Genomic DNA, 27,556 nt, shown 5'->3' on the forward strand with positions numbered 1-27,556 from the left:
GATTTAGTAATACTAATGCATAACAAACTGTGATTTTCAATGTGATTTTCATGGTAGCTTATACCTGTAATCTCACACTTGGGAAGCTGAGGCAGGAGAACTGCTTGAATCCAGGAGTTCAAGACCAGCCTCAGCAACATAGTGAGATCCTGTCTCTATAAAAAATTAAAAACAAAAATTAGCTGGACATGGTGGCATGCACCTGTACTCCAAGCTACTCAAGGAGCTGAGGCAGGAGGATCACTTGAGCCTGGGAGGTCAAGGCGGCAGTAAGCCATGATCAGACTGCTATACTCCAGCATGAGTGACCAAGTGAGACTGTACCAAAAAAAAAAAAAAAAAAAAAAAATAGCAGTTTAAAACAACAGCTATCCTTCCTCACAAATCTACAGTTGGCTGACCTCTCATGTCTCATGTATGTTTGTGATCAGCTGGCAGGCGGGCTGATTAAGGATGACCTCATCTGAGATGCGTTGTCTCTGTTTTGCATGGTCTGTCATCAGCAACTTGTTAGCCTTGGCTTGTTCTCATGTCAGTGGCAGGGTTCCAAATGAGAGAAGTAGTGCATTAGGGCTTTTGAGGCCTGGGCTTGGAACTGACCATCACTTTTTCTGTAAGCAAGTTACAAGGGCCAGCCCAGATTTAATGGTTGAGGAAATAGACTTTACTTCTTGATGGGAAAAATTACAAAGCCATATCGCAAAAGGCATCAAATATACAGATGAGTGGAGAACTGCAGTTTAATACAACGAACAAGGGAAAGAAGTTATTTAATCTTTGGGGGGGTCTCAAAATTTCCTCAAGAAGTAAAAGAATAGAATCTATACTGTAGATTTATCAAATCAGATCATGCTTCTAAAACTCTTAGCACAATGTTTGGCACAATAGCTTTCAACACATGACAGAGAAAATGATTATGATTAATATGATGCACAGACATAGTGTTAGTGGTAAAGATTGCAAACTGATGCCAGATGCTAATTTCTGCCATGCAACTTATTAGCTACATAATCTTGGGTAATTTCCTCATCTGTAAAATGTGAATATTATTACCAAATTCATAGGATTGTTATAAGGATTAAATAAAGCACTTCAAACAGTACTCATAAGTGTTTAATAAAAACAATATATAACTTAAAAATTACAAATTTATATATTGTTAGCCTGTTTTGCATCACTATAAAGGAGTACCTGAGGCTGGGTAATTTATAAAGAAAAAAGGTTTTTTTTGTTTATGGTTCTGCAGGCTTTACTAGCATGGCACCAATATTTGCCTGGCTTCTGATGAAGGCCCCAGGAAGGTTACAATCACAATGGAAAGCAAAGGGGGAGCAGACTCTTTTAAGCCACCAGGTCTTGCACGAACTGAGTGAGAACTCACTCATCACCAGTGGCTCTAAGCCATTCATGAGGGATCCGCCCCCATGACCCAAACATTTCCCATCAGGCCCCACCTCCAACACTGGGGATTACATTTAAACATGAGATTTGAAGGAGACAAACACCCAAACAATGTCATTCTACCCCCAGCCCCCCAAAACTCATGTCTTTCTCACATTGCAAAATATAATCATCCCTTCCCAATAGTCCCTCAAAGTCTTAATTCATTCTAGCATCACTCAAAAGTCCAAAGTCTCATTTGAGACTTAAGGTAAACTCCTTCCACCTATGAGCCTGTGAAATAAAATATAAGTTATTTACTTCCAAGATACAGTTGGTAGTACAGGCACTGAGTAAAACATTCTTGTCCCAAAACGGAGAAATTGGCTAAAGAAAGGGGCAACAGGCTCGAGGCAAGTCTGAAACCCAGCGGGGAAGACATTAAACTTAAAAGCCCCAACATATTCCTTGATTCCATGTCCTGCATCCTGGCACACTGGTACAAGGGGTGGGCCCTCAAGGCCTTGAGCAGCTCCACTCCTGTGGCTTTGCAGCGTACGCGGCTTCCCTCATAGTTGAAGTTGAGTGTCTGTGGCTTTTCCAAGCTCAGAGTGCAAGCTGCTGGTGGCTCTACCATTCTCAAGTCTGGAGGGTGGCAGCACCTTTCCCATAGCTCTACTAGGCAGTGCCCTGCTGGGGTCTTTGTGTTGGGGCTCCAACCCCACATTTCAGTATGTAGACTATAAGCCCCCCACTGTACATGCTCTGTTTTATTCCCACATACCCCTCAAATGTGGGCAGAACCTGTAAATATCATGGGAAATCATCATGGGAAAAACATCATGGGAGAGTATCTGTATTTGTTTTCTATTACTGCATAATAGATTACCACAAACTTAAAGGCTTAACGTGATCCATTAATTAATTAATTATTTATTTATGAATGACAGACTCTTGCTCTGTCACCCAGGCTGGAGTGCAGTGGGCACAATCTCAGCTCACTGCAACCTCCGCCTCCCCAGTTCCAGCAATTCTCCTGCCTCAGCCTCCCAAGTAGCTGGGACTACAGGCATTCGCCACCACGTTCAGCTAATTTTTGTATTTTCAGTAGAGACAGGGTTTCACCATGTTGGCCAAAATGGTCTTGAACTCTTGACCTCAGGGGATATGCCCACCTCAGCCTCCCAAAGTGCTGGGATTTACAGGTATGAGCCACCACAACTGGCCAATGTGACTCATTATCTCACAGTTCTATATATTAGAAGTCCAGCACAGCACAGACAGGTTCTCATACTGAGGATCACGCAAAGCTGAAATCTAGGTGTCAGCCAGGTTGTGGTATCATCCGAAGCTTGGAGTACTCTTCTTAGCTCACTCAGATTGTTGGTGGAATTCAATTCCTTGTGGTTGCAACTGAGGTTCCAATTTTTTTCCTGCTTGCCCACAACTGGAAGGTACGTCTCATCTTCTAGAGGCCACCTTTAGGTTTTAGCCAATGTGGCCCTCTCACAACATGGTACATACTTCTTCAAGGCTTACAAGAAGGAGAATCCTTCTTGCAAGGGTTCACCTGATTAGGTCAGGCCCTTTCAACAGTCTCAGAGTGAGTTGTTCAGGAACCTTAGCTGCATCTGCAAAATTCTTTCAATTTTGTCATGTAACATAATCTAATAATGGACATATCATTACGGCAGCATCATCAAGGGATATTTTATTTGTGGTTAAATGATTGCTGTGAACACAATCTATAAATATATGACTAATAGGATTTTGTAACTGGCTCTATAAACTTTAAATTTTGTATTATTTTTATAATTCACAAAGTGCTTGTATATATTCTGCATCATTTGATTTTCATGATTACCTGTCAGAGAAGCACAGCAGATATTAGCCCAATGTTATTAGTGGCTCACAGCAGCTAAGTGTATGTCCAAAGCTTTACAGCAAATTAGTAGTGGAGTCAGTTGGGCTTCAGATCAGAGTGTTTCCACCCTACATACAGCCCAGGCTCTTTTTGCTAACTCTGTAATTTTCAAACTGTGTTTGATGCTTGGAGATATCTCAGGGATTACTGTAAGAACTGGGTGTGATACTAATGGGTAGGGCTAAGTGTTGATATGGTGGCTCTATTTTTATATGTTGGAAGTTCAACCCATGCTTTAATAACCACTGCCCTGCAACAGCCTGCACCTTGTTAAAGGTAAAGAAGAATATTTGGGAAAAAAATTAGTTAAAAAAATGGTTGAGGCCAGGCGTGGTAGCTCACGCCTGTAATCCCAGCACTTTGGGAGGCCGAGGCGGGGGGATCATGAGGTCAGGAGATCGAGACCATCCTGGCTAACACGGTGAAACCCCGTCTCTACTAAAAAAAAAAAAAAAAAAATTGCCGGGCGTGGTGGTGGATGCCTGTAGTTCCAGCTACTTGGAAGGCTGAGGCAGGAGAATGGCGTGAACCCGGGAGGTAGAGCTTGCAGTGAGCCGAGATCACGGCACTGCACTCCAGCCTGGGCAACAGAGCGAGATTCCATCTCAAATTAAAAAAAAAAAAAATGGTTGAGATAGGTGTATATAAAAAGTCAAGAGTCTATTCCAATAGTTTTAAGAATCTGTCATCTCTTGCAGCAGCTGTTGAACCTTATAAAAAGACATAGAAAAAAACAAAAGAACCACATTATATACTTGCTTTAAAATATACACTCTGGAAAATATGATGAACCCCACCCCTTTCACTTTTTAAATAAATAAACAAAATTCATACCTTCTTAACGTCTGGTCTCTTATTTTTCTTTTCATGCAGACATTGACTAGCAACAGAGTACATAGTTTCAACTGAAGTGGAATCAGCATCATTCATCTTTTTATCAATATAATCTTCAATCGTCTTTTCTTCATCTTCAATTTCTTCTTTAATATCTAGCTTTAAAATGAGTGTTAAAACTTTAAGAGCTTCAAATCAAAGTGAAGGAAATTAGAATGTATATTTTAATTATTTAAATTAATCTACTTTGTAATAACATGTACTCTCATTTTACTATCTTATCTTAAAACCTTATTAAGAATTCAAGACCCAGCCTGGGCAACATGATGAAACCCTGTTTCTACTAAAAATACAAAAAATTAGCCAGGTGTGGTGGTGTGCACCTGTAATCTTAGCTACTCGGGAGGCTGACACAGGGGAATCGTCTGAACCCAGGAGGCAGAGATTGCAGTGAGCCGAAATTGCGCCACTGCACTACTCCAGCCTGGGTGACAGAGCGAGACTCTGTCTCCAAAAACAAAACAAAACAAACAAACAAAAAAACAAGACATACAGGACAAATTCTATGTAAATAAGTACATCCATCCACCACAAAATGACATTTTGGTCAACTGGTCAATGACAGACCACATATAGATGGTGGTCCCATAAGATTATAATACCATATTTTTACTGTACCTCTTTTATGTTTACATACATAAATACTTACCATTGTGTTACAATTGCTTACAGTATTCAGGACAGTATTATGCTGTACAGCATATGTTTGTAGCCTAGGAGCAATACCATACAGCCCAGGTGTGTAGTAGGTCACATCATCTAGGTTTGTGTAAGTACACTCTATGAGGTTCACACAATGAAACTGCCTAACAACGCATTTCTCGGAACATATTCCTGTCATTTGGCAACACATGACGGGGTGTGTGTGTGTGTGTGTGTGTGTGTAATATAAACGTATATTTATTTATACCTTCTAGATACTTCCACCCATCTGCCTTCCAATTTTTATATTTATGTTATGAGCTAATTGCTTATATGTTTCCATTAGCAGCATTTACTAGGTGGGCAGCACAGCGTGGTCTGCTTCTTGATGTGCTTCTAATAGCGCAACTCCAATTTTTTGGACCCTGACTCCTCCTCCCTGTACCCAATAAACTTCTCTATGGGTACTAAGATTGTTGAATCAAAGAGAAAAAGGGAGGGGAAAAATGGGGAGCAGGCCATGATAAAAAAAAAAGAATTAACAGAAAGAGAAGTGTAGGAATAAGATAGTAAGTTGGGTGAATCATGGTCTCCCAAAACATGTCTATGCCATAATTTCTGGAATCTGTAAATGTCCTCTTATTAGGAAAAGAAGGGCCTTTTTAGATGTAATTAAGTATCCTGAGATGAGAATATTCCAGATTATAGATAATCCTGGAGGCAAGCCCCACATCCAAGGAGCAAGGCAAGATTCTCTCTGGAGCCTCCAGAGAGAGCATAGTCTTGCCAATACCTTGATTTCAGACTCTGGCCTCCAGAACTACGAGCAAATAAATTTCTGTTGCTTTAAGTCACACAGTTTTTGGTACATTTTTACAACAGTCCTGGGAAACTAATACAGATGAAAAAAACTATTCATGAGAGGTAAACTCTTCAAAAACACTTTCAAAAGATAAATTCTGAAAATGTTTGGCAATGGCAGAATCTAGTAACATAAGGGTTCTTCAAAGGATCATTTTTTTTTTAACTGTGCTTGTACAAAAATCTTATTACTTTAGAGTCACATCACAGTCAAACCTTAAGAATGGGTGAAAGAGTGTAATTCTCCAAAGATTTGTGATTTTCACTATTATATGATGAAATGCAAAACTTGTGATTGAGATAGAGCTTATGTTTTTCTGCATTTCATCCTTACTCAAGCCAAAGTTTTGAGGCTTTTATATATTTTGAAAGAAAAAGCCTTAGGCAAAATGATGGAAAACTTAGGTAAAGTATATGCTGCATGCAAGTTAGTGAATCAATCTGGGTTCAATCTTGAGCCCTCCATACCCACAGAGGAGGTCATAGGAACTCCAACTTGAAGGCAGTTGGTCAGAAGTTCTGGAGGCCTAAACTTGCAACTGGTGTCTGGTGGGATCACAGTCTCAGGGACTGAGCCCTTAACCTGTGGGATCTGATTCTGATGCTATCTCTAGGAACATAGTGTCAGAATTAAATTGGAGGAGATCCAGCTGACTTTCGCTGCAAAGTAGACTGCCTGCTTGTTGGTGGAGAGAAATCCTCCCCACTCACATTTGGTCACAGAAATCTTCTGTGTTGATTGTTGCTGTGGTATGAGAGCAAAGGAAATACATGATTTGAGTTTTTCCTAACAATAGCAAATTTGGTATGTTTTTTATTGTAACTTTGTAAATAAAATACTCCATGATAGAAATAAGTAGAGAACTTTTACTAGCAATTTTATTCTGAGAGAAATTTGAACAGAAGCCATTTTTTTCCTTTCTGAAAATGTTGAAAACACTGTTATTAAGAGTAGCCACCCTGAAAGTAACAAAATAAACATAAGCTAAAGAGGACCTCAGAAATCATTTAGTTCTATTTTCATTTTACCCACAAAGAAATCAGAACAAAGAATATGTAAGTGACTTTTCTAGGCTTCACACATACTTCATGGGAGAGCTGAGAATGAAAAATATTTAATGCTTTTTCCATATGCTATTGTGTAATAGCCAATGGAAAGACTGCCAACAGAAAATGTTATTTCTAGATGTCAAATTTATCCATATAAATTTAGACTACAAAAGCAGAGAAAAAAGGATTGAGGAAAACGAATATTTCAATTACCAATAACTGAGGTTCACGGTGTTCATCCACGGCTGGAAGTCCAGTTATTATTTCTAGTAAAACCTATTAAGACAAAAAAATTTCATTAATATAATACACAAGACAGGCTGGGCATGGTGGCTAACGCCTGTAATCCCAGCACTCTGGGAGACAGATGTGGCAGGATAACTTGAGCCCAGGACTTCAAGACCAGCCTGGGCAACAGGGAGACCCTGTCTCTACAAAAAATTTTAAAAAACATTGGCCGAGTGTGGTAGCACATATCTGTAGTCTCAGCTACTTGGGAGGCTGAAGTGAGAGGATCACTAGAGCCTAGGAGGTTGAGGCTGCAGTGAGCCGTAATTCTACCACTGCACTCAGCCTGGGTGACCAAGTGAGGCCTTGTCTCTAAAATATACATATATTATACATGATACTAATAAATTATATATATAATACTCAAGACAAAAATAAATATAAACTAGAAGGAATATGAATCTTGGTTACAAAATTTGATTAATCATTCTATACAAAGCTATGTCTTTTAGATATTAAAGTGGAAAGAACACGAGCTTTGGGCATTTCTCGCCATCCCTCCTTCAGGGATATCTCGGACCCCATCATGACCATAAGCAGCTCTTTTCTATTGGCAATTCTACTAAAGAGTCAGCCCCACTCAACATATGTTCTGGGAACTCCCAATCCTTTTCCTGCCTCTTAGGGATTCTTCACAAGAATAATTTTCTCTGGCTCTTAGGAGAATATTAGTTTCTAAACACTAGGCATATTCTACAGTCCTATGCCTTGTTTTCACAGTGCTATGAAGTTAAATTTCCATATATGGGACACATATGAAAAAACAAATTGAAGAAAAAGCCCCTGGCTTCTCCAACCACCCACACCTATCTCTTACTCTATCTTAAAATTTATTGGGAATAGACAGGTAGATTAGTAAATGTCAAAAAATGTGAGACTAAAGTATATACGGCACGACACGATTCATTTAATGCATTAGGTGTCATGCTAATTCATAAACAGAGATGGCAAGAAAATCATTTCTTGTAGTCATTTCAAAAATCAATTCAAAAGTTTTACACATTGGAAGAAGTTTTTACAAACTTTCTGGTATAAGTAGAGGTTAATGTGAAAAACTTGTGTTGTTACATAAGAGAGCTAAACAAGATGGGTGTATTAAATAATAGTCTACTTCATTTCCACAATTATAGCAGAATGACTATTTTTACTTATTATGTATATGGAACTTACCACACCAAAGCTGTAAATGTCAGATTTGGGTGTTATTTCTCCTCGCAAAGCTTCAGGTGCCATATAAGCTGTTGTTCCCACAATTCTGCTAGTCATGACTGTCTGGGCAAACTTCTCAGAAGCCCGTGCAAGGCCAAAGTCAGATATTTTAGCAGTAAAAGCTTCATCTAGTAAGATATTTGCACTGAAAAAAATGTAAAGTTTGAAGAAAAAAAATGTTTTCCCCACCCCAAAAAAGTCAAACAGTTCCTTAGCTAAATGTATGTATGCATGTATATATGTATATGCATACATGTCTATGTACATATTTACAGAGTATAACATTTTATAGTATGCATCGTAAAAGCCTAAAATTTCTATTAATAAACCTAGAACTCAGATTATAGCTAAAGAGAAGCAACTGTCCTCTCTTTTTATGTTTCTTGAGGAAAAAATTTAGAATAAAAATGAAATAAAACTGTCTACATTAGTAAGAGATATTTTCATTATTCCACAAATAATTTATTATAGGGTAAATTACTACAAAGTCTTCCAAGGCACCTTTAATAATTCCTTTCTTAATATGTATCAATTCATTTAAAAACAAATTTCCAACCAAAGTATCTCAATTATGCATTTCTTTATTCTTTTGTTCTGTACTATCTGGCTTTTGAAGAGAAAAAAATATGGCCAAAATATCTCAATTAATTCATTATATGCTTTCATACTTTCATTCAACACAATCTTATTGAGAACTCCCTATGTCGTTTAGTATTTAAGCTCTGGGCATGGGGGAGTCTTAAAATCTTGTCTGTGACAAAGGCATAAATAATTTTTTAAAACAATGGTAATATTAGGTACAAAATGCTGAGAGAACAACCATGTGCCTGGAAAAAGCAGGAAAAATTTCAAACAGAGGGTGAAAAGTGTGCTTAGTATTGAAGGATTATTAGAAGTCGATAGTTACATGAGGGAAAGAAAGGCACTCCAGGCAAATGGAGTAACAGCTACAGAGTGACGAAAATATGATATGGTGTACATGGTCAACTTCAAGGAATGAGTGTCCTAGAAACATGGAGATTATTTGAATTTTATCCTGTGAGCAACAGGCTACCAGCTAAAGTTTTCATAGTAGGAAACTGATGTTATTAGACTTAACTTTTAGGACCATGACCTGGTAGCATTGTAGTGAATAGATGAGGACTGATAGGCTGGATTTAGGTTGACTACAAAGGTTTGTAACAAAGCAAATGAGAGATAATGAGGGTCTAAATGGTAATAACATGGGATAAATGGAAAGTGAAAATTTTGAGGCTCACTCAACAGAATTTCGTAATTAGCATGATACAGAGAATGAGAACGTCTTCAGCTTGAGAGAGAGAATGAATAGTGACTTCACTGGATCAGAAAGGAAATGTGGAAAGACTTTAGGTTGGAAAGACCTGATGAGTTTGATTTCTGATGTGCTGACTTAAAGGTTACTGTGGGATACCCAGATGCAGTGTTTTTGGTACGGGGATACTAAAAATCCAGGACTGGAAGCTTATAATACAGATTCGAAAAACACTCACATATAAGTAGCAGTTAAAATCAACATAATATCACTCAGCAAAAACACACAGAAAGAAGCCGGGCGGGTGGCTCACGCCTGTAATTCCAGCACTTTGGGAGGCCAAGGTGGGCAGATCACCTGAGGTCAGAAGTTCGAGACCAACCTGATCAACATGGAGAAATCCCATCTCTACTAAAAATACAAAATTAGCAGAGCGTGGTGGTGCATGCCTGTAATCCAAGCTATTCAGGAGGCTGAGGCTCGAGAATCTCTTGAACCCAGGAGGCGAAGGCTGCAGTGAGCCAAGATCGCGCCACTGCACTCCAGCCTGGGTAACAAGAGTGAAACTCCGTCTCAAAAAAAAAAAGAACATATAGGGAGAAAAGAGACAATGATAAGAACATGAGAAAGTACCAACAATACATGAAGGATAGGAGATGGTGTTTCTTTTCTCATCTAGGGTCAGTTCCTCTGCTCGAGCTGCTTACATTCTCAGGAACCCTACTGAACACATAATCTCATTTCTCTCTTCCACGGTATCCTCTCCCTCTTAATCTGGATCCTTCCTATAGGCAGATAAGCACAGTTTAGTCTCTGCTCTCTTAAAAAAAAAAAAAAGTTTCCTGAATGACATATCTATTTCTAGCTGTCCCCTTAGTAACATGTCTTAAAAGACTTGTCTGTACTCCTATCTCAGTTCTCTAGCTCTCACTCTCTCAACTACAATGTGATTTCTAAACCAATTACTACATGGAAATGGGTTTCCATAAAGTCACCAAAGACAATGGTGATGCTAATCCAATGATTAAAGCACTTGACTCTTTTTGACTACTCCCTCTTGGGAAACACTTTCTTTCCTCATTTTCAGGGACTCCACACTCTGCAGGTTTTCACCTTACCTTTCTCTGTATGTGTACTTCCTTAGATTCCTTTTTGTGATCATCCCTTCTATTTGGCCATTAAGTCTTAGGGTTCCTCAAGACTCAATCTTGTGACCTTTTCTTAATCTACATCTCCCCTCAAGTGAATACAGTCACTTCAATTATCACCTGTATGCAAGTAATATACACATTTATATCTTCAGCTCAGACCATCAGCTCCAAATCTGTGTATCACACTAACATCTCTACTACTATATCTTAAAAGAACCTCAATGACAACACGTACAAAGGAGAATTCACATTTTCTAACCATCTCTCTAACCCCAACCTAACCAGGTCTTTTTTTGGTCCTTTCTATATAAGTGAATCATGCCATAATCATTCCAGAATGCAAGTCTGGATGCCATTATTCCGGGAGTCATTCGTGATACTTCCCTCTTCCTGAACCCCTGCATAGCCAAGGTATCAACAAGCTTTGCCATTTTAATCTTTCTAATCTGCTCACCTCTATTCATATGAACTGCCACCTATGATAGCCTACTAACTGCTTCTTCTTATAAACTGTTCTCTACATTAGAGTCAAAATCATCTTTGCAAAACTTAAAGATGATGCCACATTCCTACTTAAAAATTTCAATGGCATCTCATTACACTTGAGATAAAACTAAAAGCCTTACCTTGGCCCATTAGGTCCTATAGGACTTAGCTTCCTACACTTCTCTGTAGTTTTATCTTCAATCCACCACCCCATAACTTTCTGCATCTCAGTCATACTGCATTTATTGTTTTTTTTCAGACAGAGTCTTGCTTTATTACCCAGGTTGGAGAGCAGTGGCATGATCATAGCTCACTTCAGCCTTGAACTCCTGGGCTCAAGCATCCTCCCTCCTCAGCCACCCCAGCATCTGGAAGTGTAGGCATGCATTACCAGGTTTGGTCTGAGCTGAAGATATAAATGAAGATATCTATGTTGTCCAGGGAACGTAATCAGGTCTGCAATTCCTGGCCTCAAATGATCCTACTGTCTTGGCTCCCAAAGCATATTTCATTTCTTGTAACTCATCATGCTCCCATATTTTCTCTCACCACTGGTCTTACAAATGCAGTTCCTTCTGCCTAGAATGTTCTTTTCCCCATCATCTATTCTACAGTTACCCTCAAATTGTGCCTACTTATTTCCTGCCCATTCTTTGAATCTCTGCTTAAATATCACTTTCTTGGAAAATGTTCTTTATATTAATCCCATATACTATACTATATTATATATAATATATATGTGTGTACTGTTATTTTGTGATTTGATTGATGTTGAGCTCTATATATTAATATGTTACTTAGAGTAAGTAAATATTTAACTAGATAAATAAACAAGAAAGAAAGAGAACTGAAAAGTACTCATGAAGGATGAAGGTGATTCAGAAAAGAATGGTGATCCATAAACTAAGAAAACAACTAATTTCCATAAGGCAAAAGGGTCAAGAAGAACAGAATAAACTACTATTAAAACAAATAAAAAAGGTCAAGTAGGATGAGTACTGAAAGTAGGTCACTGGGCTTGGAATAAAGGAGATTACAGATGTCCTTATTGAGAAGAGCTTTCATGGAGTGATGGGAAAAAGTCCAGGTGCTCTAGGTTAAGACATGCATGTGAATAGTGAATAGAGTGACAGCAAACTATTCTTTAAAGACAGCTTTCCAAAAGCTTTTAAACAGTAGCATTTACCTTTTAATATCTCTATGAATATGATGATTTTCATGTAGAAAATTGATGCCATTAGCTGCACCCTGAGCAATCTTGCATCTCATGTGCCAAGAAAGTGGTGGAGTACCATCCTTGTAAAGAAATAAACCAAATTAAAAACTAGAAAGAATAATAAAAAATCTACAGAGACTATATAACACAGAGTATTTTTCTAGGCAACAACTGAAGATGATGCTATATCACTAATAATTTAGGACTACATTTTTAAGTTATTAAAAATAATCTCCAAATAAGCTCAAATGGGTGTTTACATTTCTTATTTGAAGATAAAAATATATAAAAGCATCTTCCTAGTATAGTCTTGACTGAATTTTATATTTAGGATTACCACCTAATAAAATGGCAACCCAGTTGCTGACATATCAACTGTATAATTTTCATAGAGCAGGAAAAATATGAAAGCGAATTTGGTTTAAATAATCCAGTAACAAAATGAGTATTAATACTCCAGCATATAAACAAAAAGCCAAACAATCTGATGAACAAATAGCTTACCAAGCAAGAGAGTCTGTCTAGTAATGAACCATTAGGCATGTAAACATATACTAAGCAGAGGTCATCTCCATCACTTGAGAAACCAAGTAGTTCTACTAAGTTTTCATGTTGACACCTGTGACAAACAATTTTTCATGCAAAATTATTATAATATATACTTATATAGTCAGTTGTAGGTTGGAAGTTATTCAAAGTTTTAATAGAAAAAAGAAAAAAATAGTATGTTATATATAATTTCTAACATGATGTTTATGTTTATATATGTTTATTGTAACTATTTATAATTTTCTGCAAATAGTTCTCTTTTCAGCCAATATTAATCAACATTAGAAGTAAAATCTGGGTCCCGGAGCAGGATGGCTGAATAGGAACAGCTCCAGTCTCCAGCTTCCCGGCATGGGTGACACAGAAGACGGGTGATTTCTGCATTTTCAACTGAGGTATTGGGTTCATCTCACTGGGGAGTGCCACACAATAGGTGCTGGCCAGCTGGTGCAGCCCGACCAGCCACAGCTGAAGCAGGGCGAGGCATCGCCTCACCTGGGAAGCGCAAGGGGGAAGGGAATCCCTTTTCCTAGGCAGGGGAACTGAGACACACAACACTTGGAAAATCGGGTAACTCCCACCCTAATACTGTGCTTTACCAAGGGTCTTAGCAAATGGCACACCAGGAGATTATATCCCACACCTGGCCGGGAGGGTCCCACATCCACAGAGCCTCCCTCATTGCTAGCACAGCAGTCTGAGATCTAATTGCAGAGGTTGGGGGAGGGGCGCCCACCATTGCTGAGGCTTAAGTAGGTAAACAAAGCCGCTGGGAAGCTCGAACTGGGTGGAACCCACAGCAGCTCAAGGAGGCCTGCCCGTCTCTGTAGACTCCACCTCTGGGGACAGCGCACAGCTAAACAAAAAGTAGCAGAAAGCTCTGCAGATGCAAATGACCCTGTCTGACAGCTTTGAAGAGAGCAGTGGATCTCCCAACATGGAGGTTGAGATCTGAGAATGGACAGACTGCCTGCTCAAGTGGGTCCCTGACCTCTGAGTAGCCTAACTGGGAGACATCCCCCACTAGGTGCAGACCGACACCCCACACCTCACACGGTGGGGTACACCCTTGAGACGAAGCTTCCAGAGCAAGAATCAGACAGGATCACTCGCTATTCAGCAATATTCTATCTTCTGCAGCCCCGCTGCTGATACCCAGGCAAACACGGTCTGGAGTGGACCTCAAGCAATTTCCAACAGACCTACAGCTGAAAGTCCTGACTGTTAGAAGGAAAACTAACAAACAGAAAGGACACCCACGCCAAAACCCCATCAGTACGTCATCATCATCAAAGACCAAAGGCAGATAAAACCACAAAGATGGGGAAAAAGCAGGGCAGAAAAGCTGGAAATTCAAAAAATCAGAGCGCATCTCCCCCTCCAAAGGAACGCAGCTCATCACCAACAACAGACCAAAGCTGGACGGAGAATGACTTTGACGAGTTGAGAGAAGAAGGTTTCAGTCCATCAAACTTCTCAGAGCTAAAGGAGGAATTACGTACTCAGCGCAAAGAAACTAAAAATATTGAAAAAAGAGTGGATAACTAGAATAATCAATGCAGAGAAGGCCATAAATGAACTGACAGAGATAAAAACCATGACATGAGAAATACGTGACAAATGCACAAGCTTCAGTAACCGACTCGATCAACGGGAAGAAAGAGTATCAGAGATGGAAGATCAAATGAATGAAACGAAGCAAGAAGAGAAGTCTAAAGAAAAAAGAGGAAAAAGAAATGAACAAAGCCTTCAAGAAGTATGGGAGTATGTGAAAAGATCAAATTTACGTCTGATTGGGGTGCCTGAAAGAGAGGGGGAAAATGGAACCAAGTTGGAAAACACTCTGCAGGATATCATCCAGGAGAACTTCCCCAACCTAGTAAGGCAGGCCAACATTCAAATTCAGGAAATATAGAGAACGCCACAAAGATACTCCTCGAGAAGAGCAACTCCAAGACACATAATTGTCAGATTTACCAAAGTTGAAATGAAGGAAAAAATCTTAAGGGCAGCCAGAGAGAAAGGTCGGGTTACACACAAAGGGAAGCCCATCAGACTAACAGCAGATCTCTCAGCAGAAACTCTCCAAGCCAGAAGAGAGTGGGGGCCAATATTCAACATTCTTAAAGAAAAGAATTTTCAATCCAGAATTTCATATCCAGCCAAACTAAGTTTCATAAGTGAAGGAGAAATAAAATCCTTTACAGACAAGCAAATACTTAGAGATTTTGTCACCACCAGGCCTGCCCTACAAGAGACCCAGAAGGAAGCACTAAACATGGAAAGGAACAACCGGTACCAGCCATTGCAAAAACATGCCAAAATGTAAAGATGCTAGGAAGAAACTGCATCAACTAACGAGCAAATTAACCAGCTAATATCACAATGACAGGATCAAGTTCACACATAACAATATTAACCTTAAATGTAAATGGACTAAATCGTCCAATTAAAAGACACAGACTGGCAAATTGGATAAAGAGTCCAGACCCATCAGTTTGCTGTATTCGGGAGACCCATCTCACATGCAGAGACACACATAGGCTCAAAATAAAGGGATGGAAGATGATCTACCAAGCAAATGGAGAACAAAAAAAAAAACAGGGGTTGCAATCCTAGTCTCTGATAAAACAGACTTTAAACCATCAAAGATCAAAAGAGACAAAGAAGGCCATTACATAATGGTAAAGGGATCAATTCAACAGGAAGAGCTAACTATCCTAAATATATATGCACCCAATACAGGAGCACCCAGATTCATAAAGCAAGTCCTTAGAGACTGACAAAGAGACTTAGACTCCCATACTATAATAATGGGAGACTTCAACACCCCACTGTCAACATTACACAGATCAACGAGACAGAAAGTTAACAAGGATATCCAGGAATTGAACTCAACTCTGCCCCAAGCAGACCTAATAGACATCTACAGAACTCTCCACCCCAAATCAACAGAAGATACATTCTTCTCAGCACATCGTACTTATTCCAAAATTGACCACATAATTGGAAGTAAAGCACTCCTCAGCAAATATACAAGGACAGAAATTATAACAAACTGTCTCTCAGACCACAGTGCAATCAAACTAGAACTCAGGACTAAGAAACTCAATCAAAACCACTCAACTACATGGAAACTGAACAACCTATTCCGGAATGACTACTGGGTACATAACGAAATGAAGGCAGAAATAAAGATGTACTTTGAAACCTATGAGAACAAAGATACAACATACCAGAATCTCTCGGACACATTTAAAGCAGTGTGGAGAGGGAAATTAATAGCACTAAATGCCCACAAGAGAAAGCTGGAAAGATCTAAAATTGACACCCTAACATCACAATTAAAAGAACTAGAGAAGCAAGAGCAAACACATTCAAAAGCTAGCAGAAGGCAAGAAATAACTAAGATCAGAGCAGAACTGAAGGAGATAGAGACACAAAAAACCCTCCAAAAAATCAATGAATCCAGGAGTTGGTTTTTTGAAAAGATGAACAAAATTGATAGACCGCTAGCAAGACTAATAAAGAACGAAAGAGAGAAGAATCAAATAGACGCAATAAAAAATGATAAAGGGGATATCCCCACCAACCCCACAGAAATACAAACTACCATCAGAGAATACTATACACACCTCTACGCCAATAAACTAGAAAATCTCGAAGAAATGGACACAGAAGGGGAACATTACACACCGGGGCCTATTATGGGGAGTGGGGAGGGGGGAGGTATGGCATTGGGAATTATAACTGATGTAAATGACGAGTTGATGGGTGCTGACGAGTTGATGGGTACAGCACACCAACATGGCACAAGTATACATATGTAACAAACCTGCACATGTACCCTAGAACTTAAAGTATAAAAAAAAAAAAAAAAAAAAGAAGTAACATATCACTGCCTTCACTTAAATTCTAAATAGATCTAGTATGATATTTATGCCTGTAATAATTTATGCGTTAAATGTTTAACCCAACTTGATAGGCTAAAATGAAGAACTACTTAATAATTCTCTAAAGGTTAATAAAAGTAAAGACAACATGAACAAAAAAAGAAAAAAAGAAGTAAAATCTATTTTCTTTTCTTTTCTTTTTTTTTTTGAGACAGGGTCTAACTCTGTTGCCCAGGCTGCAGTGCAGTGGTGCAATCATAGCTCACTGTGGCCTCGACCATCTGGACTCAAGTAATCCTTCTGCCTCATCCTCCCAAGTAGCTTGGACTACTGGTACATACCACACTCAGGTACTTTTTAAACTTTTTTGTAGGGATGAAGTCTCACTGTGTGTTTCCCAGGCTGGTCTCAAACCGCTGGCCTCAAGCAATCCTACCACCTTGGCCTCCTAAAGTATTGGGATTACAGGCATGAGCCACTACACCTGGCCAAACCTTTCTATTTTATAGTAAAAGCTAAATAATTCAGATTATTGGAACTTGTGATAAGTTTGGTTAAGGACTAGGCTGATGTTCAATTTCTTTAGCCCAATATTCAATGATGGCACAAATAAGATTTCAAGAAGTCCATTGTATTTTTATGCTAATACTGTCAAGAATTTTCTAACAAACTCAAAGCACTGATTTACAGACATGATCTTGAATCACATCTAATTTACATGTTTTTGATCTTTAATCACACTGGATTATTTATAACCTAATTTGAGTGTTTTATATACTTGAGAATAATAAAACTAAAGAGACCTACGATATAATAAAGCGGCAGGCACCTGTGGTAAGATGAAAGAACACAGGGCTCAGAGTTATACATCCTAAATTTAAAGTCTCGCTCTGCCCCCTCCTGGATAGGTGACCTATGGCAAGTTAACAGCCTTACTGAGCCTCAGCTCCTTTAACAGCTAAACGCAGAAAATAGTACATAATAATGTAATACGGATGCTGAGACAATTAAATGAGAAAATGTAAACATGACAGCCTAGAAACATATCTGGCACATGATAAGTGTTTTATTATTTAAGTGCTTATTCATTTTGTTCATTCAAAACTATCCACAATTCTAGCAGTTCATTATATCAAATATGACTTCTTCTATTCTCATAAATATTTTAAGAAGCGCAAATTAAAGCAATAAGTGTTCCATTTTCCACCAAATTGGCATATTTTAAACATGAGTAATTAACATTTGCTGAGTTTATACTATATACAAGGCATTGTGGCAAGTGATTTACCTGCTTTATTTAATCCTCACAATAACTTAAGTAAGTACTATTATCCTGTTTTATAGATGAGAAAATTAACGAATAGAAAGTTAAGAAACTTGGCCAAGATCATTCTGCTAGTAAGGTCCAGAGATTGGCACTTACTAAATAATAGTAATAATAAGCTGGGCGTGGTGGCTCACGCCTGTAATCCCAGCACTTTGGGAGGCCGAAGTAGGTGGATCACGAGGTCAGGAGATCAACACCATCCTGGCTAACATGGTGAAACGCCGTCTCTACTAAAAATACAAAACGAAATTAGCTGGGTGTGGTGGCGAGTGCCTGTAGGCCCAGCTACTCAGGAGGCTGAGGCAGGAGAATGGTGTGAACCCGGGAGAGCGAGCTTGCAGTGAGCCGAGATTGCGCCACTGCATTCCAGCCTGGGCGACAGAGCGAGACTCCATCTCAAAAAAAAAAAAAAAAAAAAAAAAAAGGAATGATATTAAATGAAGATAGGGAACCAGTAAAGTTTGAAATTGTAACGCACTGCTGGTAGTAATATAAATTTATTTATTTATTTATTTATTTTGAGACGGAGTCTGGCTTTGTCGCCCAGGCTGGAGTGCAGTGGCATGAGCCGGCTCACCGCAACCTCCGCTTCCCAGGTTCACGCCATTCTCCTGCCTCAGCCTCCCGAATACCTGGGACTACAGGCGCCCACCACCTCGCCTGGCTAGTTTTTTGTATTTTTAGTAGAGACAGGGTTTCACCGTGTTAGCCAGGATGGTCTCGATCTGGTGACCTCGTGATCCGCCCGCCTCGGCCTCCCAAAGTGCTGGGATTACAGGCGTGAGCCACCACGCCCAGCGCTGGTAGTAATATAAATTACTGAAACCTATGTCAAAAGCCATTTGAATGTTTGAATGTGTATTTAGAAAGTCTTTAAAAAGTTCATGCATTCCGACCCAGTAATTCTTTTTCTAGGACTTTACCCTAGATGATAAAGTAAGTATAACTGCATTTAAAGATTTATGTGCAAAGAACTTTAAAGAAGCTTTATTTTTAATACTGAAAATTAGAAACAAACATAGCTATGGTTAAATAAAATATGATTCTCACATATTCTAGAATGTTGTACAATAATTTAAAATGTTTTCAAATTATTTTTAATGACATGGGGAAATGCTACACACACATCATGAAGCAAGTATATAAAAATATTAGCAGTGGTTATCTCTGAGTGATGTATTTGAGAGATGGTTTGTATTATTATTATTAAGTTCCGGGACACATGTACAGAACGTGCAGGTTTGTTACATATGTAAACATGTGCCACGGTGGTTTGCTGCACCTATCAACCCATCACCTAGGTATTAAGCCCTGCGTGCATATGGTTTTGTATATTTTAAAAATATTTTCCTGTATTTTCCAGATTATCTACTGTGAACAAGTTACTTTTAGAACTGCAGAGTAGGGGTAGAAGTGGAGAAAACAAATACTAAAAACAAAAAGTTTGATTTTTTTTCAGTGTGTATCATTTTTACCATGCATAAGTCAATTCTAGTCTATTCTTCCTACTTGAGGTTAAGTAACTATGATTGGTGATTTACAGCAGTGGGTTTAATGGGTATAATTTGGTAAATCCCATTAGGATTCAGATCAAAAGTTCAGGCTCTGCAATCAAACAGATCTGGATTTCAATCCCATCTCTAACACTTACTGGCTACGTGATCTTGGACAAGCTATTTAACGTTTCTAAATCTCAGTTAACAAACAAAATGGGCAGTTGTAACAGTTGTAAAGGTTAGATAGACAATGCACATAAGGTACATAGCACAATGTCTGGAATGTTGTACACACTCAAATATCAACCACTATTAATTACTATAATAATTAGAATACATTTCCTCCATTGTCCCTTCTACTTTTCCTGATGATGTCCAACAATTTTCCAGCACACAGGGTCAATGCTGAGAAGGCAGATAACATGACTCTAGTTGCTTTATAGGTGCTACTTTATATATAAAGTATATATATATCTTCAGATATATATGTGGATACTATGTGGAGCAGGGCTTCTCAACTTTAGTTTGTGAATCTTCCAAAATTGTATGTATGATTGTGTGTATATGTATATAACTACATTTTTCTAGGGGTAGGGTCCATAGCATTCAACAGATTTTTAAATTTTAAGAACTACTATGTAGAATGATGTTTATTTAAAGTATATCTGCCTTCAGCTAACAGCACATAGAGTAAATGCTTATCTTTGCAGATAACATGACTCTAGTTGCTGTATAGATGCTACTTTATATATTCTGTAGATAGTTTTTTTAAGTATCTCTACAATTGATCTCTCATGAATTCTGGAAGTAGAAAACATGATAATGAAGGACATGATAGTAAAATTCCACGTAACCTTGTTGTGACTTAAAATAATGACTGCGGTCAAGCGCAGTGGCTCCTGCCTGTAATCCCAGCACTTGGGGAGGCTGAGGCAGGCAGATCATGAGGTCGAGATCAAGACCATCCTGGCTAACACGGTGAAACCCCGCCTCTACTAAAAATACAAGAAAAATTAGCCAGGCATGATGGCACACACCTGAAGTCCCAGCTACTCGGGAGGCTGAGGCAGGAGAATCGCTTGAACCTGGGAGGCAGAGGTTGCAGTGAGCCGAGATGGTGCCACTGCACTCCAGCTTGGGTGACACAGTGAGACTCCATCTCAAAATAAATAAATAAATAAAAATGACTGCTATTTAATCTCCAGGCATATGAGTATATGTAATCATAGAATTATGGAGCCAAAAGTACTTTCAATTTCTCTAAACACTTAATTTTAATTTCATATATGTGCGAACATCACTAGTTCATGGCATACTCTAGAGTGAACCAGGTTCCTTACTCCTTGTCTTTTTCCTTTCCACTACACCGCACTGCCAAATTAAGACTTACTTTGCCATTACTTTTATTTCTTGATCAAACTGCTGTTTCAGTTCTTCAGTAGTAATGTCAACCATCTGAAAAAATAAAATATACAGTGTAATACTGCACAATTCTAAGGATCCTAATGCTCAGAGGGATCAAGAGATCAGCTGGCTCATCTCCCTTTCTTTAAAACAATACGGTATTATTCTCCCAATTCTACAGAACAACTGAGATCTAGAAATACTAGCGATTTGCTCAAGGTCCATGGCTGGTTAATGGAATGAAAAATATATATAAATTTCACTGAGTTGTGGAAACAAAATGAAATAGCATGAAATTTCACTACACAAAAAATTTGAAAAAATATTCTAGGAAACAGAAAACATACGCAATTTTAGTGCAAAATGGAAAACAAAACCTACAAAAGCCCTGCAATGTATATGACAAAGAGTGACTATCTTTATCACATACATATGCATTCTATTGATATTTTTAGGCTCTAACAAAAGGTTTAGAATATAACTAGTCAATAAGTAAAAGGTGAACACTCCAGTAGAAATGGCAACAAAGGACACGGATAAAAAAAATTTTAATGTTTTTTCTTAATGTATACTTCATAAACTTTATTTTTAAATGGGAAAAGTAATGCAAACATGGTTTTTTTTTTTAAAATAGTTTTCCTGGTATCTTACCATTTTAATCTTGATTACATATGAGGCACTATGTGGAGCAGGGCTTCTCAACTTTAGTTTGTGAATCTTCCAAAATTGTATGTATGATTGTGTGTATATGTACATAACTACATTTTTCTAGGGGTAGGGTCCATAGCATTCAACAGATTTTTAAATTTTAAGAACTACTATGTAGAATGATGTTTATTTAAAGAAAATACATACTGAAATAATGTATTTCCTAAAGATTAACTTTATTATAGAGCACACTATGAAGCAACTCTTTATTCCTGAAAATATAACTTACTGCTGCAAGCTTCTTTACTGCCACAGTTGCGTTATTTACGTAGCCTTTATATACAACTCCAAATCCTCCCTCTCCCATTTTATTACCACCAACAGAAATGGGTCGTTCATCAAAGTTATTTGTGACATTCTTCAATTCATAAAATGAAAAACTGTGAAAACCTATAATGTCAAAATAAGAAAAACATGCTTAAATTTTAAAAATTCGTTTTAATAATTCTAGTATTTTCTCATTTGAAGATTTCACATATATGTAAATATTTATGATTTTGAATTAGACAAGACGGGAGAATATAAAACCATTTCTAAAATACAAATTATAAGTTTTTCTTGAGAATTCTGTTTGGTGATCCTACCCTCTGAACACTGTAGTCACCCACCCAAAATTCTAGTCACACATTTGAGTGGGTCTAGTCTACCTACCCAAAACTCTAGTCACATATTTTATTTTAAAAAGTGACCCTTCCAAGTTATGTAAATATTTACTTTTTTTTTTTTCATAGCTTCTCTGGTTGTTTGCATGTCCTATTGCCTCTAATCACTGATTAACACAAAGAAGATGGTTCTTAATATATCAGGAGGAAAAAACTCACAAACGAGCTATTGCCAGTGTGCCTGTGATTGCTGCACAAACAAAAGAACAAAAGCTTTCTTTTAAAGCACTGCTAGTCTTAATGACAAATCCACTAGTAGAAAGCACTGAAAATGTTACTTACGTGTATCACTAACTTCTAAACTTTTATTTTCTGGACTTGAGGAGTCAAGTGGCATATAGCTTTGTTCAAGATTCTGCAGAGGTGTCATCAATGTCCTGTCTTTGTCATAGAAAGGCATCTGTTTTTGTTGAACTGTTACAGCTTCTTTAGAAGGTAGTGTATTAGCAGTTTTGGGAACAGCATCTAACAAATGAAGTAAGACACAAGTGGTTTTTCAGTAATAAGAAGTGGTTGTGAAAAAGTTAAACTAGAAACTTGGTTCATTTAATATCATTCCAGTTTCTACAGGTTGGTCTCATATTCTCACAGCACACACAAGAAGCTACCTAGTAAGAATCTGTAAGTTATAATGAATATGGGTAAAGAGAGTAAGGCAGTGTTTTCAAACAGTAATCCATGAGCCACCTATATCAGAGGCACTGAAGCACTTGTTTAAGAATATAGACCTTAAACCCAATTCCAGAATCCTGAATACATAGATTTGGAACAGACCCTAGGAATCTACATGTTTAACCAGAACCTAAGTGATTCTTATGCATGATAAAGGTTCAGAACCACTAGTGTGAAAGGCATCAAAGGAAGAAAAGAAAGGTTATAAGGAAGGCAACTAGACACTAACACATCAGAATACAATTTTTTAAAATTATGATCATAGAATCTCATCAGGGTAGAAGTTGAAGATGAAAAAAAGCAAGAACTCAAAAGAATAATTACTTTCTTACAGCCTAAGCCAGATGTGTGAAGTCTTTCCTTCTAAACTTCCTATTGGCACAAAACTATCTGACTCTTACAAAGCTTCTATCACCTTAGTAGCAGGGTCCACAGTGTCCTTTGTCGGTGCTGCTTTTTAAAGAGTTGAGGAGTGCTGAAAGAAAGAAAGGGACTCTCAAATGTAAACTTCATCTACCAGGAGGAAAAAGTAAGAGTAAGAAGAAACATTTCTATTTTGGCCACTTGTCTTTCCACCCTAATTGTGGACACCCTGGTCACAATCAGTTTACCTGGGAGCAAAAGACTCGCAGGAGCAAAAAATTCATTTTGGATCAAAAGATCCACAAGATCACCAACTGTGCAATTTGTGGTGCCCCAGTCAAACAGTAATTCAGAAGTGGGACTTTTTCCAGTTTGAAGTAATGCTTCAAATCTCCTTAAAAGTAAGTAACAAAGAAACAAAATTAGTCTATTGTCTTAGTTCATTTTGTACTGCAATAATAGAATACCACAGACAGGGTAATTTATAAACAATAGTTAATTTGGCTCACGGTTCTGGAGGCTGGGAAGTCCAAGATCGAGAGGCTGCATCTGGTTAGGGCCTTCTTGCTACATCATCTCATGGTGGAAGGGCAGAAGGGCAAAGAGCATGCACACGTGCATGGGAGAGAGAAAGAAAAGAGAAAGAGAGAGAGAGAGAAGGAAAAATAGGGCCTAACTTACCTTTTTATCAGAAACCCACTCCCAAGATAACTAACCCACTCCTGCCATGACAACATTAATCCACTCATAAGGGCAGAGCCCTCATGACCAACTGCCCTTTAAAGGTCCCACCTCTCAACCCTTTTGCAATGGGTATATTAAGTTTCTAACACATGAACTTTTGGGGACACATTCAAACAATAGCATTTATAAACTGAGGTCATATGAAAACAGGTGTTGATCTCCCCTGCCCCTGTTTTGCCTACAGCGTCTCCTATAACATTAAAGAAATGGGACAACAAGAGAACCAGCAATAATTACAAAGAGACAGAAAAAATAGGAGGAAAAAAGATGCCAAAGATGATGATAATAATCTACTGGGTACTTACGGGGTATTTACTTAGTGGTTTACAGGATGTACACACATGAGCATGTTCAAAGATATTATGATTATCATACGAATTTACTAGTGAAAAAGCGAGGCTTGGAGAGGTAGAGTAACAAGCCCATAGCCACACAGCCAATATGATGTATCCAAGTTGAGGTCCAAATTCAGATCTCATTTGACATAAGAGTGTATTCTCAATCTACTTAGTTATATTACTTCCCACATAACTTAAGACTCTGATAGCTATATAATTTTTAATAAATCTGCCTGCTTAATGAAAGAAACAGAATACACAAAAACTTAGGAAATTATTCCTTCAATCTTAACTGTAATTCAATTAAATTGAAAAAAAATCACAAAGTCGGCTTTCATCCCATTTCTTTCCATTCCATTTCTTTAAAATTAAAAATTAGTTTTGAAAAGTTAACATTTAAAAATTTAACCAATATTGGTTTTTTCTTTTTCCTCTAAAGATTTTAAAAAATTTCAAACTTACAGAAAAGTTGAAAAAATGATAGAATGAACAACCATTCACCTAGATTCACCAATTGAATAACTGATAAAATTGTGCCATATCTGGGCTCTTGTGCATGCTCTCTTTCAATCTATGTCTGTGGGAGTGTATTTTAGAATATGGGCCAGATGTCATAGAATGAGTCTAACAGCCTAGATGTATCTGACTACTTTCTCATGATTAAATTCCGATGAAACATTTTGGTAGAAATACTACATAGGTATAATGTGCCCTTCCCATTGTATCACATCTAGGGGTACATATTGGCATTTTGTACCATTATTATTGGTGCTAAAATTTGATCACATGGTAAAGGAAGTGTACTTCAGATTTCCTCATTAAAAATGTACCCTTCCCTTTCATACTTCACAAGTAATTTGTGTACAATACTTTTTATCTATCTATTGAGGGAGTCTTGCTCTGTCACTCAGGCTGGAGTGCAGTGGCATGATCATGGCTCACTGCAGCCTTCACTTCCTGGGCTCAGGTGATCCTCCCACCTCAACCTCCCAAGTAGCCGGGACTACAGGCGTGCACTACCACGCCCAGCTAATTTTTTGTAGAGATGGGATTTTACCATGTTGCCCAGGCTGGTCTTGAACTCCTGGGCTCAAGCAATCTGCCCACCTCGGCCTCCTCAAGTGTTAGGATGACAGGCATGAGCCACTGTGCCCAGCCTATAATACTTTAAAATCTTGTGCATATCCTGCTCATATGCATGAGAACAATCACCTTTCACCTTATGCTTTTTAGGTTCAGTGATGAGCTTGCAAGAATCAGTTACTCATTGGTGGTTACAAATAGGTATTTTTCTCATTCTACCATTCTTTTCACAATTATTTGCAGGTATTCTGTAAAGAAGAGCTTTTTCTGTCACAGGAGTGAGTCTTGAAAAAAGGAAAAAAAAAAAAAAAAAAAAGAAGAGCTTTATCTTCCTGCCACCACTGCCCCAATTATCTTCCATAAGTTTTTAACAGTAATATTAAAAAATTATCTTTAAACATTGGCTTAACACAGTTTAAACTTAAGCTTCTTTCAAGTACTTTAACATGTTCGCTTTTCTTACGAGAAACATTTCCTGCAAGGGAGCTAAGGCTACTAGGTTCTTTCCAAGGTTAATGCTGAAAATAACAAAGAGTCTTCTTTTCCTTTTGCTACCAAAGAAACATTTTGACATCGGTTTTAAATGCAATGACTGACAAAAATAAAATCTGCAAGCATATTTTACACTAAATCGAGCAGAGATGAGTAAAGAGGAAAAATTGAAATTATCTGATGATAGCACTGAGAAATCCTGGCTAAGATTTAAGAATTCTGTTCACAGAAGTGTACACTTGTAAGCAACAACTTTAAAATGTCAAATTGAAAAACTCCCAAAATACACTGTTAGAGTGCATTAGAGATTTACACACTTTGAAGTTTAAGCTCTAGATTTTTACTAGACATTCTTATAACATTCTTATTTTCCTTCAATCTGGAAATGAGAGGTGTGAGGCAGACTGAACTTCACTTGGCTTGCCAAACTGGGAACCACAGCAAAGGTGGGAATATTGATTCTAACTCAAAAAGCTTATTTGAGAGATCACAATATTAGCCCTATTGACATATGGGAGAAAGAAGACAAAATTGCAAAAGGAACAACCAAAAAGAGGTTACTTACTACCAATGTGTCCTCCACAGTATAGAGGTTTACTTTCTAAACTGCCACATTAGACAGTACTTATACCAATTACTCATTCCATATTGTGATGTAAGAATTTACAAATACAAAGAATTTTATCTGTTACCTTATGTGAAACTGATTGTATCTATCATCACCAGATGGTTTTTTAATAGCTACAGCTAACTTCTTCCATCCTTCTTGAGGATCAATAAAATCTGACAGCTTCCTAATCAGTCCAACATTGAGGCAGCGCACATATGTTGATGGTGTTATGGGTTTGTTCATCTTCTATTCCTAAAATATGGAAAAATCTCATTAAAATTTTATAGTACTTTTAGAGATGACATCTGTAAGCTTCTACATCACACTTTGCTATATCATATGAAATGCCAGCAACTGATTATACCATAATAAAGAAACATTCCAAAGTCAAGTCACTGATACCCTAAGATGAAACTAAAATTGTAATTCATTTGTCCAATTATCCTCTAGGTTTCCTTCCTTTTTCCACCTATTGATAGCAATAAAAAGCGGGGGACTTTTTTCTGACATTGATATTTTCCAAGTATAATTTATAGAAAGGGGCAATACACTTACCAGAGCAATTCTTTTTAGCAGTAATATCAATAAACTATCAGAATTAGCATATTCAGAAATCAAATCTATTAATAAAAACATTTACCTTTCAATTTAATATATGTTGCTCAATCAGTACTCATTTACGATTAAAAATTTATGCAACGTTCTTTGGTAGAAGAAAAAAAAGGTACTGAAATGATTTGTGTAGCATTAACAGATAGGGTCCACCCACCCACTGTTCACATAGCTTGCTCTTCCTTGACCTCTGCACATTTTTTGAGTCCATGAGATCTGCCTGACCACA

At 37.9% G+C, this 27,556-nt stretch overlaps 1 protein-coding gene across 14 annotated transcripts in view; it reads right to left on the reverse strand.

Annotated features, from left to right (window-relative positions):
- The window catches only part of LOC105470108 (interleukin 1 receptor associated kinase 4), a 40,856-nt gene that overhangs the window by 4,340 nt on the left and 8,960 nt on the right, over nt 1-27,556 (reverse strand). For 7 of the 14 annotated variants that reach the window (XM_011721863.3, XM_011721868.3, XM_011721867.3 and 4 more), the window contains 11 exons: nt 26,798-26,967; nt 23,697-23,842; nt 22,696-22,878; nt 21,981-22,141; nt 21,030-21,094; nt 12,879-12,993; nt 12,345-12,454; nt 8,210-8,393; nt 6,965-7,027; nt 4,139-4,297; nt 1,098-4,014 (listed from right to left, as the gene is read on the reverse strand). In XM_011721863.3, the coding sequence (XP_011720165.2) occupies nt 3,979-4,014; nt 4,139-4,297; nt 6,965-7,027; nt 8,210-8,393; nt 12,345-12,454; nt 12,879-12,993; nt 21,030-21,094; nt 21,981-22,141; nt 22,696-22,878; nt 23,697-23,842; nt 26,798-26,958 (1,383 nt within the window). In that variant the 5' untranslated portion in view covers nt 26,959-26,967 and the 3' untranslated portion in view covers nt 1,098-3,978. The other 7 variants (XR_980283.3, XM_071071847.1, XR_011609220.1 and 4 more) reach the window with 7 other exon arrangements.

The sequence above is a fragment of the Macaca nemestrina genome, chromosome 10 (genome assembly GCF_043159975.1).
Source record: "Macaca nemestrina isolate mMacNem1 chromosome 10, mMacNem.hap1, whole genome shotgun sequence".
Lineage (NCBI taxonomy): Eukaryota > Metazoa > Chordata > Mammalia > Primates > Cercopithecidae > Macaca > Macaca nemestrina.